General features: G+C 40.0%; 1 protein-coding gene and 1 long non-coding RNA gene across 2 annotated transcripts; one reads left to right on the forward strand and one right to left on the reverse strand.

Annotated features, from left to right (window-relative positions):
• The first annotated feature begins 608 nt into the window (after window positions 1-608).
• On the forward strand, window positions 609-16,785 carry zmp:0000000760 (uncharacterized). The gene is made up of 27 exons (XM_027022951.3): window positions 609-1,007; window positions 1,752-1,863; window positions 2,565-2,688; window positions 3,902-4,295; window positions 4,668-4,745; window positions 4,836-4,937; window positions 5,024-5,077; window positions 7,301-7,354; window positions 8,097-8,150; window positions 8,240-8,293; window positions 8,524-8,577; window positions 8,693-8,746; window positions 8,838-8,891; window positions 9,698-9,751; window positions 9,884-9,928; window positions 10,008-10,061; window positions 10,157-10,210; window positions 10,312-10,365; window positions 10,511-10,582; window positions 10,681-10,716; window positions 11,833-11,877; window positions 11,974-12,006; window positions 12,321-12,467; window positions 13,345-13,521; window positions 14,284-14,374; window positions 15,488-15,565; window positions 15,795-16,785. The coding sequence occupies exons 2-27, from the start codon at window positions 1,785-1,787 to the stop codon at window positions 16,094-16,096; spliced, it is 2,397 nt and encodes a 798-aa protein (XP_026878752.2). The 5' UTR covers window positions 609-1,007; window positions 1,752-1,784; the 3' UTR covers window positions 16,097-16,785.
• LOC145660179 (uncharacterized) lies at window positions 16,704-18,825 on the reverse strand. Its single transcript, XR_014126361.1, has 3 exons — window positions 18,432-18,825; window positions 17,869-17,935; window positions 16,704-16,832 (listed from the first exon to the last, which is right to left on the reverse strand). It is a non-coding gene; the product is annotated as an uncharacterized LOC145660179 (long non-coding RNA).
• Window positions 18,826-18,942: the final 117 nt, after the last annotated feature.

Here is an 18,942-nt window from a genome sequence, read left to right on the forward strand (position 1 = left end):
TTTATAAAGTGCACTAACCTATGCTGTTACTGAATTAAAAATCCAGTTAATGGTGGATTATTAATGCCAAGTCACTAATATGGGGGGTGGAGGGTGAAGGAGGGTGTAGTGTTATGAAGACACTATTCATATTTATATGTAGAACATGTAGCCAACTGTAGTTTTTAATATGACCGATAGCACACAAGCTTAAGTGGTAATGCTTTGTATTTATTTTCTTTTTGCACGATTGTAAATGATCAATCATTCATTCATTCATGCATTCATTCATTCATTTATTCATTCATTCTTCCAGCCATCCAATAAATTATTTATTTTGCAGGATTTAGTTCCCAGTTGTTTTCTGTGAACATTAACCCATTTTTTTTTAAATGGAATGTTTACAGAGCTCCTGTTGAGCCTATCTGTGACATACTGCATCCTTCCATCAGTGGCCTCTCAGAGGGCTTGCTGTCCTGAACAGACTACAGACTTTAAGAATGACAAACATAGACTACATTGATTATGGTATTATGGCATGCCTTTTACTGTACCAAAATAACAAGCACTTAGATAGGCCTATGAAATTTTATGATCACACCTCTACAGATACGTCTGATTAATACAACTGCAATGCTCTGGAACCACGTATCGAAGTACACTCAGCAATTCTAAAATCGCCTTCCAGGACTACTCCTAACATCTAAACATTTAAAACCAGGGTGCTTGCTACACAAAGAGAAGGCTATATAGACAAGACAGCAAGAGTTTTGTAGTGCACTGTTTACTTATAATTTATTGCAGTGATCAAATTACCATGGTGTAGACTTTGGGACCTTGGAAAGCCAGCAGATCCCTTGGGACCGAAGGTGGAGTGGAGCTCAAGGGTCATGTCCTCTTCGAATACACTTCCAGCAGGACAGACTGCTGTAAAGGGGCTTGCACCTAAGTCAGTCCTCGGCCTACGCATGGGACTTTAACACTGGTTATGTTCTTCACTGCAGGAACCATTAAGTCTTGAAGAATATGTAAGTGAATGCTTTTAATTAATTATTTTCATGTGTAAGCCTAATAGCCAATTAATTAAAATGAGAGGCCATAACACAACTTTGAGCCTATCATGTCAAAACCATGAATTACATCTAAACCATGATTAGTCTTTACTGGAATTATCATTCTAAAAAGTGATTTTAGATTTCAATTTTTATCTGCAAATTTTATCTGCAAATGATGTTCCGTTTTTAAAAGTATGCTAATGTTTTGCAAATTATTATCCAACACTATGATAAATACCGACCTAAACTTATAAAATTTAGAGTGCACTGGGTTTTTTTATGTGTGCTAAAATGGTATTTAAAAAAAAACTGGCTTAATACCTAGCCTATTTTATTGTTATGTTATTTTGATGTTCAGTTATTAACCCATGTGTTAATGGATAGTTATAAAATGTTATTTGGTGAAATATTTTTTATGCATATGCCTAAGATTTTTAGGTAGCTTTAGCCCATTGGATAAATGTTTTAGCCTCATGCGAAATGTCTGTGTAAATACCAGTGGATGTGCAAACTAGTCACCATAGTGACAGCATGATTTTCTACAATTAGAATGTAACTGAACCCTTTTCCACATGTTGATTACTATTTTGCATGGTAAACTAATTACAGAAACTCTCGACATCATCCGAGGCAGAATTTTTGTGTAACAAGCTGTCGCCTCAAGATTTCCATGATATCTACTCCAGCCTTTTCCCCTCTACTGCCTCTTTCCTGCAGGCACAATTAGAGGCTGACAGTAAGTAAGTGACAATGCCAGCTTGGAATAAAATGCTGGTTCTCCATATTCTTTTGACTTCCTTGGGCATCATCAAAAGTCAGGATTTTCCAAGTAAGTAACCTATCTAAGCTCTCAATTCTTAATTTTTGCTACACACAGAAGTCTAAAAAGACTGAAATGTTCTAAAATCAGACCTGAAGGTTTTATGTATTAGGCCAAGTTTATTAATATATTTTTTAAATGTTTTATTTTGTCACTAGAGGGCAGTAGAAAGCCACTTCAGACCAACTGTGTTGTCTTTAGCACTTGTTTAATGTGAGAGGAATTACCATTATCAGAATGGTTCCATGATCACTGGTATTATGAAAAGTGGGCTATATCATATTAATTATATCATGTTTCCTTTGCTGAGTATACTACGAAATAGCACGAAGCTCTTGGATGTTAATGCCGTTGGCCAATGGTAATTAAGCTGCCAGAATGCTATTAAATGCAGTCTGAAATATTTCTATTAACTCAGCAAGGCCATAATAGTTTTTTTGCCAACAACAGGATGATTAAAAGAAAAACAATAAGAATCTTTGATCTCCAGCAGTCTTCCTAAGTGTAACGCCATGAAACTTGTCATACCGTTGTGACTCTTTTAATCACAATGACAGCAAACTCATCTGATTTCCAAAGACTCTTCAGATCTTAAACAGTTTACAATGTTTTGCCAAGATAGCATATAGTGCTATACTGCATATACTGCATATAACGTATAACATATTATTTCGGTAGAATCAGTACAGTGTACATGTGTTTCACTCTAGGTTATGACCTGCTGGAAGAGTTCCGCCTGTCTGAGTCCAGAGGTGTGAGGCAGGTAGCGGGATCTGAACCAGATGCAGTAGCTTACCGAGTTATTCCCGCCCTCCAACTCCAAAAGAGCATGAGGTATTCTAGCAACTGGGTACAAGATCAAAATAAATAGAGCATTCATTTTACGTGAGTTTTCAGGTAACAATAAGACACAGAGTATAACTGAAAGAATTTTCCTACTCATGTCCAAACAAATACACTTTTTTTTTTTTAGCTCTGTGGTATGCACAGATATTTCAAAGGCTTGATCAGCCCAATTTTCCTACCTTGCCAAAGTGAGACAATGTTATACCCTGACATGTGAGAAGCCCAGTATGTCATTTGGTCTTCAGGACAGAAGCTAACTATCCTTTTTTCATCTGATAGTTTTCCACCAATCTAGCATTTCCACTGAGTGCATTCATGCCCTCCTCCAAACAATAGCTTTAATTTCCCACTGCTGATCAGAGTTGCTGAGTTTACAATTCACCTGAGTTGCTGAGACAGTTAATTAATGCATCTATGATTATATGTCATTAAGCAATCAAACTGCTAGACGTACATTCTTTATGTACAGTCAGGACTTGCCTGAGAGCTTGCATGTCCTTAAATGCCCCTACAGGTTTACAATCTAAAGTGCTTTTGAATATGTTTTGGGGCCCACAGCATGTTAGTTTCATGCCTCCCAAGCGCAGCAGTAGATTCTCCATGTGTAGGGCCTTTCCTTTTTGTGTGCGGGCCAACTAAGCTGTCCTCATTGAACTCCCCTAGCTTGACAACCAAGCCATGTTTACATATGAAAAGAGAAGAGCACATTAGTGTATGTCAGCGGCCAAATGTGGAGGCAAAATATGATCAACAGTATTGAGGAAAACAAGAGAGGGTTATGTGGGGGGCCTCCGTTCAGATTTGCACATGGATGCGGACTGTGCACCCAGCAGCTGTTCTTGGAAACTTGAGCTGCTGATTTCGACAAACTTGATCTGCTCACTAAAAACAAACAAAAAAACAAACAAATAAAACAAACAAACAAAGCAGAGCAAAAAAAAGAGCATGTGGTTTTAGTTACCATGTGTGTTAGATTAAAGTACTCAAAGAATACAAAGGCAGAGCTGTGATTGCCTGTTTTCATGACATTGCTGCCGATCTGATGATTATATTTTTATTGTACAGGAGTGCAAATATTATTACATTTGTGTTTAGAGTACACTGGATCTGTGTCATAATCTCTCCCACGGAAACACCTATGTTAATCCCTTCTGGATCTCCCTCTATCTCTCTGTTTCTCTCCAACTTTTCACCCACTTAGTGACGTTCACCCAGAAGGCCTGCCTGCTGACTACTCTATCGTAGCCACTTTCAAGATGGTCGAGGACATGGCAAAAGACTCCTGGGACCTCTTGTGGCTCAGTGATCCTGAGGGCCAGGACCAGGCTGGGCTGCGCATGCATGGAGACACCCAAACCTTGGACTTTTTCTACCGTGACACTGGGGGCATCCAGAGACTGCGAACCTTCGACCATGTGGAGAGGCTGTTCGATGGCGAGTGGCACAAGCTGGCACTCAGCATAAAGGGTGACAGGGCGACGCTGCTTGTGGACTGCGAAGAGGTCGGTGGCGAGCCGTTGGATATGCCCAGCCGAGTCATTCGTCAGGGCCAGGCTTCCATCGCCAAGAGGGATACTGGTGGCCCCTCCTTATCTGTGAGTGCTGGCGGGTTTACCTGGCAACACTTAAGAAGTCTTCTTGTGACACCAGTCCTTTGGAGTACTTTATGCAAAAGTGGTGTTTGTTACCTTCATTTTTTTTATTTAAATGTTAACGTTACAGGGAATGTCAAGATTTAATACTGCTATGAACATAAGGTTCAGATTAGGTACTAGTTGTATCTTAATGGCCTACTCTGAATGTCTGTGTAACCATCTGGATACCAAATCTATGCCTTTGACAACTTGAGCAATTCTTTTGTGATGGAGAATAAATGACTGCAGTAAAAAGAACTGTTTATCATGCAATCGGTGCCCTGCTACACAACACAGCTAAAATATACACTCCACTTCTATGTGATTATGTAGGTGGACCTGCAGAAGATGCATATCTACTGTGATGCTGACCAGGCCTATTCCGAGGGTTGCTGTGAGCTCTCCAATGTAGTAAGACAGTCACTCTTCTGCTGTGTGTTGTTTGTGTGCATTGCCATCTCTACTACATGCCTTTTACTCTCCTCCCACTTCTCTCGACAGTGTGGTGGATACGCTGAAATTGGACTGACTGTTGGAAGAGGCAGGGCATCATGTAGATGCCTCCATGGGCAGCCAGGTCCCCAGGGGCATTCTGGCCCGAAGGTAGCCCCCCCCCGGCATTAAAGTGCTCTCCTCATGCTACTGTAACCTGAACGACATGCTGACCTCACTCCTGCGTCTATCCACAGGGTCACAGAGGCCTGCCAGGAAACCCAGGGGCACCAGGCAGAGTAGGGAACTGGGTAAGAATCATAGTGAAAATCTTTCACCTGCACCTGGGAGTCTGCCACAGCAAAGCTGGAAAAACTCGGCAGGAATTGTTGGGTTCCTAATAGGGGGTTGTTATGTGCCAGTGAGCAGACATGCGGAGTCATGAACAGTGGGTAGAGCAGCACAGAAAACAAAAAAGAGAGGGAGGAGAGAGAAAGGTTTTTTTAGGGGGGGGGGGGGGGGAGTAGAGAGTAGCAGGAAAAGAGCCTGGCTAGGGGGATGAGTGAAGTTGTGGAAAATGGCAATGGAAGCAAAGTCCGGATGGAAAGAGCACACAGAGCAGGCGTCACTTTGAGATGTTAAACACTGTGGCTTCTCACACTTTTCCAGCAGGACTAATTACACCAGTCAAGGCATTAATCAGCATTTATTACCCCTGTTTGCATAAGCCACCATTAACACACAGACATGTAATTATGAGTGCAATACAAATTAATACACCATAACATGCATTCCTTATTGAAGACAATGTTGACATTGGTCAACTTTCTTTATGTTCAGTGATGATTACTGACTTTTGATACATGAGATAGAGGAATAGAGGTCCTTTCTTTGAACTAAAGGAAATCAAACTGTAACATGTGCCACCACAGTGCTTGGCTCTAGACATTTTGGAGAAAAAAACTGACCACAGAGGAAAATAATCCCAGCTTTGGTTCTAGTGGTATTCACTTTGTAGTTTAAGTTACAGCTCTTCCTTGTTTCCTGCTGCCTTGTTTTCTTTTTCTTTTTTCTTTAACTTTTTTATATGTGACAGGATTTGTAGCTTCCGTTGATGCTGAATAATTACACTAAATCAGACTTTTCTGAACACTTTACAGTGCACATGTCAGTGTTTTGACTGAGGTATAATAAATAAATAAACAGTTAAAAAAAAAGGCAGCAGCGCAGGAGACTCAGAGTACCTTTGATTGAATGAAGCCACACAGCAAACAGCAGATACACAGGACACAGTGTTTCATGATGACCTTAATTCAAGCACATGACACACTGCATCAGGTTCCAGTTGTATACATTTGGCTTATGTGAACTTCCCCAGGCTTTAGACATGATGCTTTCCACTCCAGAGTTATGACTAATTTACATCTTTGATCCACATCCAGTTCTCAGTGGTGAGCTGTAACAGAGGGACATCTTTAAAACATGGATGAGGAACCATGTGCCTTTGTGAATATGGTTTCTCCCTCTCTCCCTCTCTCACTCTCTCTCTCTCTCTCTCTCTCTCTCTCTCTCTCTCTCTCTCTCTCTCTCTCTTTCTGTCTCTCTGACTATGTACACATAACATCACTGATGAATGCAGCACTGGCTGTGCTTTGGGGTGAACATCTGATTAACTCTCTGCAGACTGTGTGTGGGTGTGAATTGTTTTCTGCCACCCTTCTGAGGGCCACTGACTGCATTTCCTGCCCTGTGCAGGACACACTGGATATCTGGGTGGTCTGCACCCACACTGCACCAGGCACACTTCACCCTCCACCTCCCACCTTACACCCTACACCTCTGTTCCCACATGCCCATCTACTCACAGATACTTTCAGTCTCCAGATTCGGCTCGCACTATTGATGAACTGCTCTTGAACGAGGCTGCTTACTAAATAAGTGCTAACTGAATAAGTACTTGTTTATGACTAAAGTGATAAGTCATAGAAGAGAAGCAGCCTAAACTAATACACAGCTGGCTTCACTGATGCAAAGCTGCAATTTTGGGTCCATTTTATCAGGAATATGCCATTGTGGCATTTTGTAATGGTTAAATTCATGTCATTTAGCATCAGGCTTAGACTACAAACATAAAAAAGGGATGGCAGCTGCGACATCTCAGTTGAAAGGATCAGTCACTATGTCACAGTTATTAAACCTGATGCCTTAATGCAGTCTTTAGGGAGTATCCAGGAATGCTGAAGCTAGACACATTTATGATCTTCAGATGTTAATTGTTCTTTCATTAATGTTGCTTATATATGTTCTTTCATTAATGTTGCTTATAATTGTCTTCAATGCATCCTGACTTTATGTAATAGATCTGAGCTCTTTACATCATTGGTTAACATTACTGACCAAATAGAAGCAATATTTCTATCCTTGAATGCTGTGGTTATACATTTATTATTCATATTACTTGAAATATTAAAACTTCAAGACATATCTAGCTTGTGTATCTCTGTGTATATCTCAATGTATATACCTTCCTATAGGGGTCACGTGGAGACACTGGAGAATATGGAAACATCGGGGAGCCTGGTTCTAAGGTAAAGCTTATATTCTCATTCTCACGTACTGTAATGGTATGCAGTAAGGAGGTGGATGCACGTGCACAGAATAGAGAGATTTAGTAAGGGCAAATCCAGAGTTGTAGTCAGAGTAATCCAGGGTCATTGATCCAATACAGAGCATTCAGGGATACATGATCCAACAAACAAAAACACACGAAGGCAAACAGGGGAATCAGGCTATAACAAAAGACGCTAGGAAGAACTCAGGGACTAACAAAGACGAAGGCTAGGAGAAACACAAAGGCACGGAGTACAAACTTACACACAGGCAAATAGAGGCTTTCAGATATTCTGACATTCAAACAAACATTAATCCAAACATAGAAACACAACCATTCAAAAAAACAATGAACAGCCCAGACACTGCGAACACGACAGGGTATAAACACATGAACTTAACAAGACTAGAAACAAGGGACAGGTGTGGAAAATCAAACGAGGGGAGGAGAAGACAAAACTATGGTATTGAACTAAAATACACAAGACAGGGAAAACATGGAACATGGAAGCTGGGAGGGACTAACTGTGACACGTACCATCATTTACTTGCTTACTTCTTGCTTATTAGAACCCAACTCATCAACATAATTGTTCCTGCAGTTTAGGTTTCTCTTTGCTACTGCCCCTTCTGGCTTCTGGTGTGTAAGGCTTATGTGTGAGGCAGTGTGAAAAGTTCTGTACAGTCAAATCTGTAGTGGACTGAATGTGTCCCCCTTAGGGCGATCCCGGGATCAAAGGAGAGAAGGGAATGAGAGGACTGCATGGCCTCGAGGTGAGCAGCCATCATCGTCATCCTCTCTTCAGCCTTTCTCTTCTGCTTCAGCACATTAGTGATGTTGATGTGACATCTTCCTCCTGCAGGGTGACAGAGGCACTAAAGGCTTGAAGGGCTTACCTGGTACTGCAGGCCATAAGGTTGGGAGCATAGCAGAGTATACTCTGTATACTCCGAAAGGATACTGTTAATCATTTCCACAGTCATGTAGAAAAGTCTGGATATATGCGAGCAATGTGCTTCTCATTTTTCAGTCACGTATTCAAAGTTTACATATGTTACCTATCTGCAGTAGAGTGTTTACTGCATGTAGTTCTTTTGGCGTTTTATTTTATTTTTTTATTGCATGATATTCTATTAACAATGATAGGGAGTGCAAGGACCTCCTGGTGAGAGGGGTGAGACTGGGTTGCTTGGAGACAGGGTAAGTTAGACCAGAATTAAAAACTTTTACTGCAACATTTAAGGTCATTCTTTTGCAGCAGTTCACGCTGCTGGGGATATTAAGTGACTCATTCACTCCTTATTGCCTCATCCAGGGTTCACCGGGAGATCGGGGATACAAGGGGATTCCCGGATACCAGGGAGTGAAGGTACATTTGGTGCATTGGCTTCTATCATGAGAACTATGTATGTGTATTGTGTGGTCCGACAATCACTGTGCTTATTTCATGCCCTCTAAAGGGAGATGAGGGCTTCCCCGGCAATGAAGGACCTTCAGGATCACGGGGCCTGCAGGTATGGAAACAAGTTGAACGTTGTGTTCCATGAGTTAATGACATTTAACACTACTGGGCCACTTTTAAATTCAAAATCTGCCACCTCTGACATCACACATGCATGTGATACTTGTCAAATTATTTATTGTTTTAATGCAGTTGGGTCCATAGAGAAATTCTCATAAGGTCAGGTTTCTAGCTGCAATTTTTGCTCTGCAAACAACAAACAACACTTTAAGGTTAAGCGGTGGAGGGCAATGTGCTGTGGAGATTATGGTGGCAATATGGGGGACTGCTGGCCATGTTTTATTTGGACAATTATTTTAGGTAATATAACTAGTGCAAATCCACTGTAACATTGTTTTCAAACTCCATTCAAGATATTATATATAATGGAGAAAATTAGGCTAAAAATGACATGGATCACAGTAAGGATAAACCCTAAGGTAAGCTTGCTTGGGGGTTCTGCTAGCATTAGGTTGCACAGCATAAACAGACAGAAATATTAACCTTTTGAGAAAATTTTAACAGAGTTACCGCATTCTTTCAAAATGGAAGGTTGTAAGGTCACCCTTTGAAATTTACTTTATGTCTTGTTTTTTTTTTAACTTTTTTTTTTTTTTTGGTAACCAGTGCGCATATTACTTGTCTATTACTCTGAGACAACAAGTGACCTAATTATATGTAATGTGGTCATCATACTCCATTGATATTAAACAAACAGCAGTATGTGTTATTCTATATCAGCTGGTTATTTCATATCTCTGTAATGGCGCAAATCAGATGATCTAGCTTAATATGAGTTCTCTTTTTGTTCTACTATAGGGTGTTTTGGGAAACCCTGGTGAGCAGGGAAAATCTGGAGAAAAAGGAAAGCCTGTACATATTCCCCACCTCTTGAATTTTCACATTCATTCAAAAAAAGCAATTACAATTTACTATACTCTTCTTTAGTTGAACAGTTCATTTCTATTTGTCAGGATATAAAGGTCACTTTTTCACTTTACCCAGGGCATTCAAGGTCTAAAAGGAAGAGTTGGAGGCATGGGAGAGAAGGTAAACATGTTGCAAGCTATAGGCATGACATGTGTTCCCTACAAATAAATGGGAGGTGTAAATGGTATGTACTTTTCAGGGCATCTTTGGTGATCCAGGTTTGCCTGGCAGAGATGGCGATCCAGGAATTGAGGTACATTCTATTAATGAAGCTGAACTGTGTGACATCTCTTCCTCTTCACCACCTCTCTGCAACTTCAAATTGATTTCAGTTTTGTTTCCTCACAGGCATATCAAGGAGCACAGGGGCCAGTGGGTAAAAACGGAAGAGTTGGCGAGAGGGTAACATCAGTCTACCTCATGTACCTACCTTGTAGGAAAGTCTTCCTAGCAAAATATATATGTTTTAGGTTAAATAATCTAACCAACTGTATTTCATACAGGGTGAGAAAGGTGCTCTGGGGCCTCCAGGGAACATGGGCCCTCAAGGACGCCCTGTACGTTTTTGGAACTTTCCCTCAATGGCTAAATTCTTTATCTCTAAACATTGTCTGAATTTTCTTCCATCCCTTTAGGAATTCTGTAGCATAGATAAAATAAACTGTGCTTTCTGGTAAATATATAAAATGCTAAAATCTCTAGGGCCTACAAGGTTACAAGGGCTCTGCTGGAAAACCAGGAAGACCAGGATTTATTGGACCCCCAGGAAGAACAGTGAGTGTTCCAGATAGACATTCCACAACCTAGTGAAATAAAAGTTTATTCTCTCTAAAAAGTGCATTTCAGTCTAAAATATGACATTTTATCTCCAGGGACATGTGGGGTTACCTGGAACACCAGGCCCAAAGGTAAACAATCCACTTACTTTACCCCTGTAAGTGAATGGGCTTCAGTATGGATTCTGAGACAACAATCTATGACAGTTGGCTTTAAATTCTAACAGTATCACTGGACTGGGACCATAGAGTTAGTACCTTTTGTTAGTTGTGCTATCCTTTGATATCCTCAAATTGTAATTATAACACAAAGTTATGGAAAAACTGGTAGTTTTGCAGAGGGACATATTGCATACAGAGATTGTACGCCTAGGTCAGGAAAAGGTTTAATGTAAATTGAACTCCTGTAAATCTTTGGCATCATCTGTGCCTTTCTGCCCATGTACATTTGTGTCAGGAGCAGATATCATGTAGGGGAAGTAGTTTAAGCCCATTAAGCTACTGTCACAAGAGTCTCCATAAATCATATAAAAGCATAATTCACCATGTATGACTCGATGTCTGATATCTTCAGTCTCAAATGCTTGCAGGCAGAACATGCAGCGTATTTCTAATATTATAGTGACACATTACACATTCCTCATCATAGTATTGTCCTTAAGCCATTTATTATAAAAGGGAATGGTCAAAATTCTAGTAGTGTAGCCTATATTAATAAAATGTGCAATTAAATGATCTTAATCATTGTTACATTATCCATTTAGGTAGATGTGACAAGCAGGTGCTTGAATCCGGCACCACAGGCAACCAGAAAAGGGCAGTGTAAAATGCATGCATGCACTGTATGTGAACACTCTGGAAGCCGTGCGTGTTTCAATGGTGGTGTCATGTCCGTCCCATGCTGCACACCAGTGTTTGGCCACAGGCAGCCAGCTGGCTCAGAGAGCAGCCGCACTGCAGAAGGTCTATCAACTACTATGTTCTCTTTGCAGGTTCATCCCCCCACTCCTACTGAACATTTTCATGCCTAATTGGACCCCTGTTCATCTTGACATGCTCCATCATAAGGGCACATCAACAGTGTGAATGGTCATATGAGTGCCATGCTGTATATAACATAGCTTTTAGAACATCGTACATAAACAGAAAGCAACCCAATAGAAAGTGATGGCAGCACAGCCCCCGGTCTGCAGATATGCTTCAAAGCTATCAACTATCAATTGTGACTAATGCCTGTATATATTACAGGGAACCACTGGTATTCCAGGAATTCAAGGTGTTAAAGGGCAGAAGGTAGTAAAACACCAAGTTGTTCCATTTTATTATGCACATAAATATGTTGCATTTTTGTATACATACAGTTGTTTACGTCTCATTTTTTTCATGTAGGGAGAGAATGCAAAAAGAGGTTCCAATGGCAGGGTAAGATTTCCTTGAAATTTTGCAGTGTTTCAGCAGTTTGAGTACATTTGTTCGCTTACAGTCTTTTATTAGGTGGTACTGTGAAGACTTTATGCATTCTAACATCCTAACCCAGTCTTCCTAAATCCTGTAACAGTTGTAGAATTGCAATTTGATTATCCTGAGAAACCTGTATGTGCACAGGTGTAACCAATGGTGGCAACATTGCTTAAACATGTGTTCCAAGCCTACCATTTGTTGCCAGGATGAATGTGACTTTCAGACTTGACTTAATATTGTATATACTGTGTAAAACCTGTTTGTGTGTATTGAAGGCAGGGGATAGAGGTGTGCCAGGACCACAGGGAAACCAGGGGAAGCGAGGGCCAGCTGGAGAGCCCGGTCGGAAAGGCAACGTAGGGACCAAGGGCATCAGAGGAGATGGCGGGCCAGTGGGATTTCAGGGACCGCCAGGTCCACCAGTAAGTGCTATCTGTGCAGATTTCATTTTAAACATGTCTGCTTTTATTAACCTCTTACACTCACCCATGTTCACATGGTGGTGTTAACCTCTTGAACCCCACTGGGTAGATAACTGCCCTATTGCAGAGGAGTAGATGACCAAGAGGCTGGTTATCTGGCCTGATTATGTACATGGTTTATTCAGTTACCTGCTCAGCATAATGTCCCTCATAATTGGGCGTTAATACGTGATTACAGATAGTAACATTACTGACAATGACTTTGAAAGTAATATTGTGACTACAGATAACAAGTTTCCTGTTTGGCCTAAAGTTCTTCATGATTGTCAGTTAACTGAAACAAGTAACATTGCTTGCTTTTCAGGATCATTGTGCTTAGAATTCTATATCATTCAAAAACAAAAAGAATCAGTTATATGGATGATATGTCAGTAAATATGCAAGTATGTCTTCTTTTCAGTTTTATTGTGTAATAATCCATTCTGAACTGCACAAGAGAAGGGTCAATTAGGAAAATAGCTTCTAACCAACAATTAACCAACTTGAGGTCTTGTTTACAAAGTCCATTCCTTAACATTTTCACCATCCAGTTATTAGACACAACACCAAGACAACTTCAAAGATACAGCCATTGTGCCACTTGGCATTGCATACATAAAACCCAATCTGGGTCAAACACTTTATTGTAAGTTTGGGCTCTGCAGCTTGGAGAAAGGTTTTCATTTAATGTTGGCTGTAAAGTTTTGCTGGCTGGTGAAATATTGCTGGCTATGTTTGATTCTCCCTCATTACGCAGCTACCCATTTCCCCTCAAGACTAAGCATTTGTTTCAGAACTGGGACAGAGCCAGTGAATGATGTGGTAATTTCTCTTGCAGGGCCCCACGCTCCCTGCCCAGCATGTTATAGAGGTCTGCAAGCGTGTGGTACTGGAGCAGATGTCCACCTTTGCCAACTCTGTAAAGCGAACGTGCGCTGCCGTATGCCCACTCTACGGTGATGTGCCCATGGGTGTCCCTGGTCATCCGGGACAAAAGGGACCACCTGGACTTCCTGTGAGTTGCCCTCACATCTGAGTGGCAAGAACAGCAAAAATATCTCTACAGTAATCTTAGTGCAGCTGATGTCTTGAAATGGCAAACTTTAGATGGTTTAATTCAGACATTTCAAACCATTAATTTATGCTTTTCAGCCTCAGATGTTGAGATGTTTGTTTATTTACTTTTGCCATTATAAATAGAGGAAGAACATACTCCATACATCAACAGCCTTAACATCTCCAGAGCCAAGTTTGATATGTTCATAGTGTGTAGACCTCTAGAGAGCATGCTGCAGAGCTTGGCAGTATTGCTTGGAATTAGAACATTCAATATTTCCAAGTCTCCATGAAAACAAATAGGAAGTTAGAGGGGAGGCACGTACTCTGTGTTGAATGGTTCTTGGAGAGAATCTGGAGTGAAAAGCCTTTTCCACATTTTAAAAAAACCTTTTTGGGGGTTCTTAAACATTTGCACTTGGGAAACTTCACAGTGCTTCAAATGCAGAAATATAAAAAGCAGAAAGTTGTACATTTGACAGTTGTGAAATCTCTCAACATTGGTGTTACAATGCTTTTTAAATGTATTCATTTTTTGTGACCTCAGACTATTTTAAAGGAAAGAGTGTCCATTATTAAGTTGAATTAAACTAGTTTTACTGTGTAGTCAGCAGACATTGGTAATTATTGGTCATTTCAGACATGCCACAGATCAATATTTAGCATTGATTTTCTGGCAAATAGATATGTATTATACTTATTTTGAATGGTATGATATTAGGGTGATCCTGGCACTGATGGTGTTGCTGGAGAAGTTGGACAACAAGGATTCTATGGCGAGCCTGGTGACCCAGGCAAGCAAGGAGAGCAAGGTAATACATTACCATTATCACCTGATAACTGGTAAAAATAATGACTGAATATCACCACCTGAATCAAGGTGGTCCTGTTCACAGCCATCCTATGCTTATGAGTTTAAATGTTTCCTTCAGTGCCACACAGATTGATATATTTCATATACTGTGGCTCCTTTTTGAGATTTCTATGTTAGCAGCAGTGTTTCCTATGTATTTCAATTTTCACCATGAGAAATGCCTCTCTGAGGGTTAAGGATGATGATCAAGTGAATAGCCCAAATGAATTATTAATTAAATTCTTGGATTTGTGGTCTCTCATAACAGTGTATTTGTCAGGTATAGAAATATAGATAAGTATACAGCTGGGGCTGTTTCCTTAAAACAAGATCAGGATCTGTCAGCAAAGTAAGAGTTATAAGTGCATTAAACATAACCAGCTGTGTGGCTTCTATGCCAAATACCATTAATAAGATTGATGAATGCACAGGTGCATTCAAAGGATGTTTGAAAATGGAGTGTTTAGAGAAGAATGATCTCCAATATTACCTTATTTTGTTTTAACACAGAATGAGATTTAAAAGTGAAAAAGGAGGAATACATGCAGATGGTTAATGTCAGTGTCCATGGAAATCAAACTGGAAACATAAATGTTGGTGTTTAGACAAGGCCTGAGATATTGGATGCACCTGTATAACTGAAACATAAGCCAAGCAGCTTGGTTGACTTTAGAAGCATTTTGACAGGATAACATGAGAATAGTGCAACATAGTACCACAATGGGACACACAACCCACATTTGCATTTCCCAACTCCCGTTCTCATCCCTTAAACATACTACAGTATATACAACATACTGCAGTGAAGACAATGTTAATTGTAAAGTATTATGTATTAATGAATTACACCTTTTACTGCTGGTAGTTAATGATATTTTGTCTAGTGTAAAATCTATGGAATAACCCTCAGTCAAGCTAATTCAATTAAACAATATTTACAAGTAGTTTCATTCATTGATTTAGAAATGACCTCAGGCTGTTAGGGCAATTAGTCAGTATGAACAGCATGTTCTGAAATGGCAGTTATTTCCTCAGGGAATACCATAGGTTTATTATTATTTTATCCTTCTAGGTGATACAGGTGAAAGAGGAGACAGGGGTCCTAAAGGCTATGGCTTACCTGGTCACATTGGAGACCAGGGACAAAAGGGCAAGTTCACCTCACACATTACATCAGTTACTGCATACATGCAGATCAGCGTCAGGCTCCCATATATGTTTATAGTAAAAATTATATGGTTAAATTTACTGTCAACACGGTAGTTTTTAATTAAGCATTAGTTATATTACACTAATAAAAAACAAATATTTAATTAATCTGAACTCATTTATCAGGCAGGCTGTAAGAGCTAAGATTGAAGAATAAGTACTATTTCCAGGTCATCGTGGGCGACCTGGTAGAGCTTTTGATGGGCGTCCTGGTCAGATGGGAGAAAGAGGCCATGTTGGTCAGCCAGGACTCAGAGGTCATTCTGGACTTCCTGGGGTCCCTGGAGTCTGCTTGACCTCAGGATGTGCTTTACTCAATGCCACTACCAACGGAGCATCCCAGCGCTCATCCCAGCGCTCATCCCAGCACTCATCACAGCGTTCACCACAACATTCACCCCATCACTCACCTCAACGTTCACCCCAACGCTCACCTGAGTGGGCATCCCAGAGGTTCAGGACACGCCCATAAAGGCGGGCAACAAATACAAAAATTGTGTGAATGCTCAGAAAAAAAAACTCTTAATTGCATTTGTGTGAAGACAGAATAATTAATGTAAATATATAAATACATATATACACTCTCCATTAACAGACTGTAACACACAAAAAATTATCCTGTGTGCAACCTCTGAAAAATAATATTATTTGCAAACAATAATAAGTATTTGAATTACTATGTAAAACAATTATTCGTTTGGGATGCCATATAGGTTTCTATCTCTTTATGTGTTGTTGTGTAATGATTGGATTTTTAAAAAGAAATTTACAGCACCTTTTTCTTGTGAAATTTGTCAGTAAAGTCCATTGGAAAAAAAGTCCATTGGAATAGTTGTGTATAGTCTTTCTAAATGATTATGATTATTCACACTGTCTGGCAGCTGCCTCATATTTTTAATGTATTATTGCATTAATTAGTGGTGTGCTGTGTGGTCATGTGTACTTAGTGCTTTTGCCTTTAGGGGTCTACAAAATGAACTATACTCATTTACACAAGGAAAGTACAAACTTTCCTTTTGTAAATTTCCTTTACGTATTTTGTTGAAATGAACCTGATGAACTTTTGAGGCTTATGAACATTCACATCTGACCCCTGTTGTGAAAAGCAACAGAGTGGCCTTAAAACATAGGACATAAAAATAAAAGATCAAGTTTAACATGCTCTGTAGTCCAGGAGCAGCTGTGGCTTTTTATTTCCTCAGGAATTCCTGAATGGGATAATAAAACCAATGGTGTTGACAAAGGTACATAATTATTTGCTATTTGGTTTCATGCATGGTCATGTTTAATATATTATAATGTACATGGTAAGTTGATAAATGTACCAAGAAATGACACATGACCTCCACATAAAAATAGTTAAATTGTTTATGCTTTCTCGGTATAAGGCTGAATGCCTTTGCTGTCTGGTTGTAATTTACTATGCTGATAGGATTTTTATTAAAAGGCACCAAATAATAAGCAAAATGTTAAAATATGACTGACAGGATTAGATCAGTGTGGTAACTAACAGCAAGCATATTAAAGAAAGTAAATTAATTAACAAATATCAATTCTTTAAAAATGCCTATAGCATACACATACTAAGCTCTTACTCCTGAAACAGATATCATGAAAAAGCTCCACAGTCTATGTGCAGTAATGTGATATACAGAAAATGTCTCCTTGTGACAAACTTTAATCTGTTCCCTGAGTGCAGATTCCAGGAAGCAGTTGATTAGTTGTGTTCACTGGTGGTCAGTGACCAGACTGCACATTTCTAAGAAATCCAAAAGGTAATAAATCATTGGCTCAGAATCGCTACCCTCCCTCACAATGGATGAAACCAGGAATTTCCTAAATAGGACTGTGGTGTAGCAGCATATTATTGATCCAGGGGTACCATTAATCTGCATTTTGGATAAAGGCACTGGATGAGCTTCTACAAAATGCTGCTTAAAATTAGTGTCAGAGAAATTCTCTTAAATAGCATTGCATTATTTCACACTTGTTTTTGGGATCTTTTTGACATGATCTCAGTGGAGCTCCCTGGTGAAGATTTCCAGATTTCCTACCCTTCTTGTTAGTCTCCAGCAGTCTCAGGAACAGTCAGGAGGAACTCTGGCATAATTTCTCTTAACATTGCTCTGAATCCTTCCATGGAAACTCTTATGATTACACTCCAGCTCTAACCGCTCCCTTTCTCTCTCCGTCAGTTCAATCAGTTGGTTTCAGCTACGTTTTACTCTAATCTCCAATACTCACCACAGAAATGATCATGTTGCCATTTAATGTGTGGAATCATTAACCATTACAGCTCAAACATGGAGTCCTGCAAAAACAAAGAATGGGCACTAAAAGATTGCAGGAACAAAGAAAAATCTTACAAATAAAGGTACATTCCAATATGTCTTTGGTTTACCAAAGCCCATATATTAAGCCCACAATGACCTTAGAGGCCAACAAACATTTAATAGGAATATGCAGTTTTATAAAGAAACAGTGCTTAATGTTTATACATTAAACACTAAAGTGGTACAGTATGAATGCTGTTTCACTTATCCAGGGCTACGATTGCTTTCTTCCTATAAATATAAGAGATTTCACACATATCATGCTTTCTCAACACTCCACATGTATTCCAGAGTTTCCACACTCAGTAATAGTACACCTAGATCCAACCTACACAACCACTCCAAAACTCATAATTTTTATGTCATACCCCACCACTATTTTTCCCCATTCAGGAAACAAGCAAGGCCTTCACCTCACAGTCATGACTTTGCAGTTGATATTTAGATGTTTTTCAATGGAATATGCAGTCTTACCAACCCAGCTGTACTTTTTAAAAACCAGGAAGCCAGTGCAAGCAATCCCCCGAACATCCAGATGGGATTCTCCACATTTTCCAGGCCTTTATATACATCAACAACAGCCCCCAAACCCTCTGACTAAGCATTGTCAGGGGAATAGCTGCTCTGCCAAAGACAGCAGGTGGGCCTCTACAGAAGGGTACTTTGTCAGAGAGTCAGGATCAGTATTTAGAAACAAGATCGGGTCCAGGCAGATTTAGCAATGGTGTGTTTTCACTTGAGCATTTGAATAGCTGGGCCTAAGAGGGCAGATTAAAGAGGCATGCTTGATATGCTTCCTGTCAGGTTTTGGTGTTCTCAAGATTGCCTGCGAGGGAAGTGAATTGCTTCCCAGAGGACGTGGGTGATGACTCTGTAGAATTTGAGAAGATGGGGGCACTGGGTCTGTGGGTGGAGAGCAAAGCCTTCACTTTCTGGCTCATTCCTCACTCTCACATGTCAATTCAATTAGACAGGGTCCAGCAGG

The sequence above is a fragment of the Electrophorus electricus genome, chromosome 12, assembly GCF_041902795.1.
Source record: "Electrophorus electricus isolate QZ-2024a chromosome 12, ASM4190279v1, whole genome shotgun sequence".
NCBI classification, from domain to species: Eukaryota; Metazoa; Chordata; class Actinopteri; order Gymnotiformes; family Gymnotidae; genus Electrophorus; species Electrophorus electricus.

Bases quoted from the DNA above. Each gene is read 5' to 3' on its own strand.
- zmp:0000000760 (XM_027022951.3), top strand. From the start codon at position 1,785: ATGCCAGCTTGGAATAAAATGCTGGTTCTCCATATTCTTTTGACTTCC. The intron at 9,752-9,883 runs GTACATATTCCC...CACTTTACCCAG, and splicing joins CTGGAGAAAAAGGAAAGCCT to GGCATTCAAGGTCTAAAAGG. The intron at 14,375-15,487 runs GTAATACATTAC...TTATCCTTCTAG, and splicing joins AGGCAAGCAAGGAGAGCAAG to GTGATACAGGTGAAAGAGGA.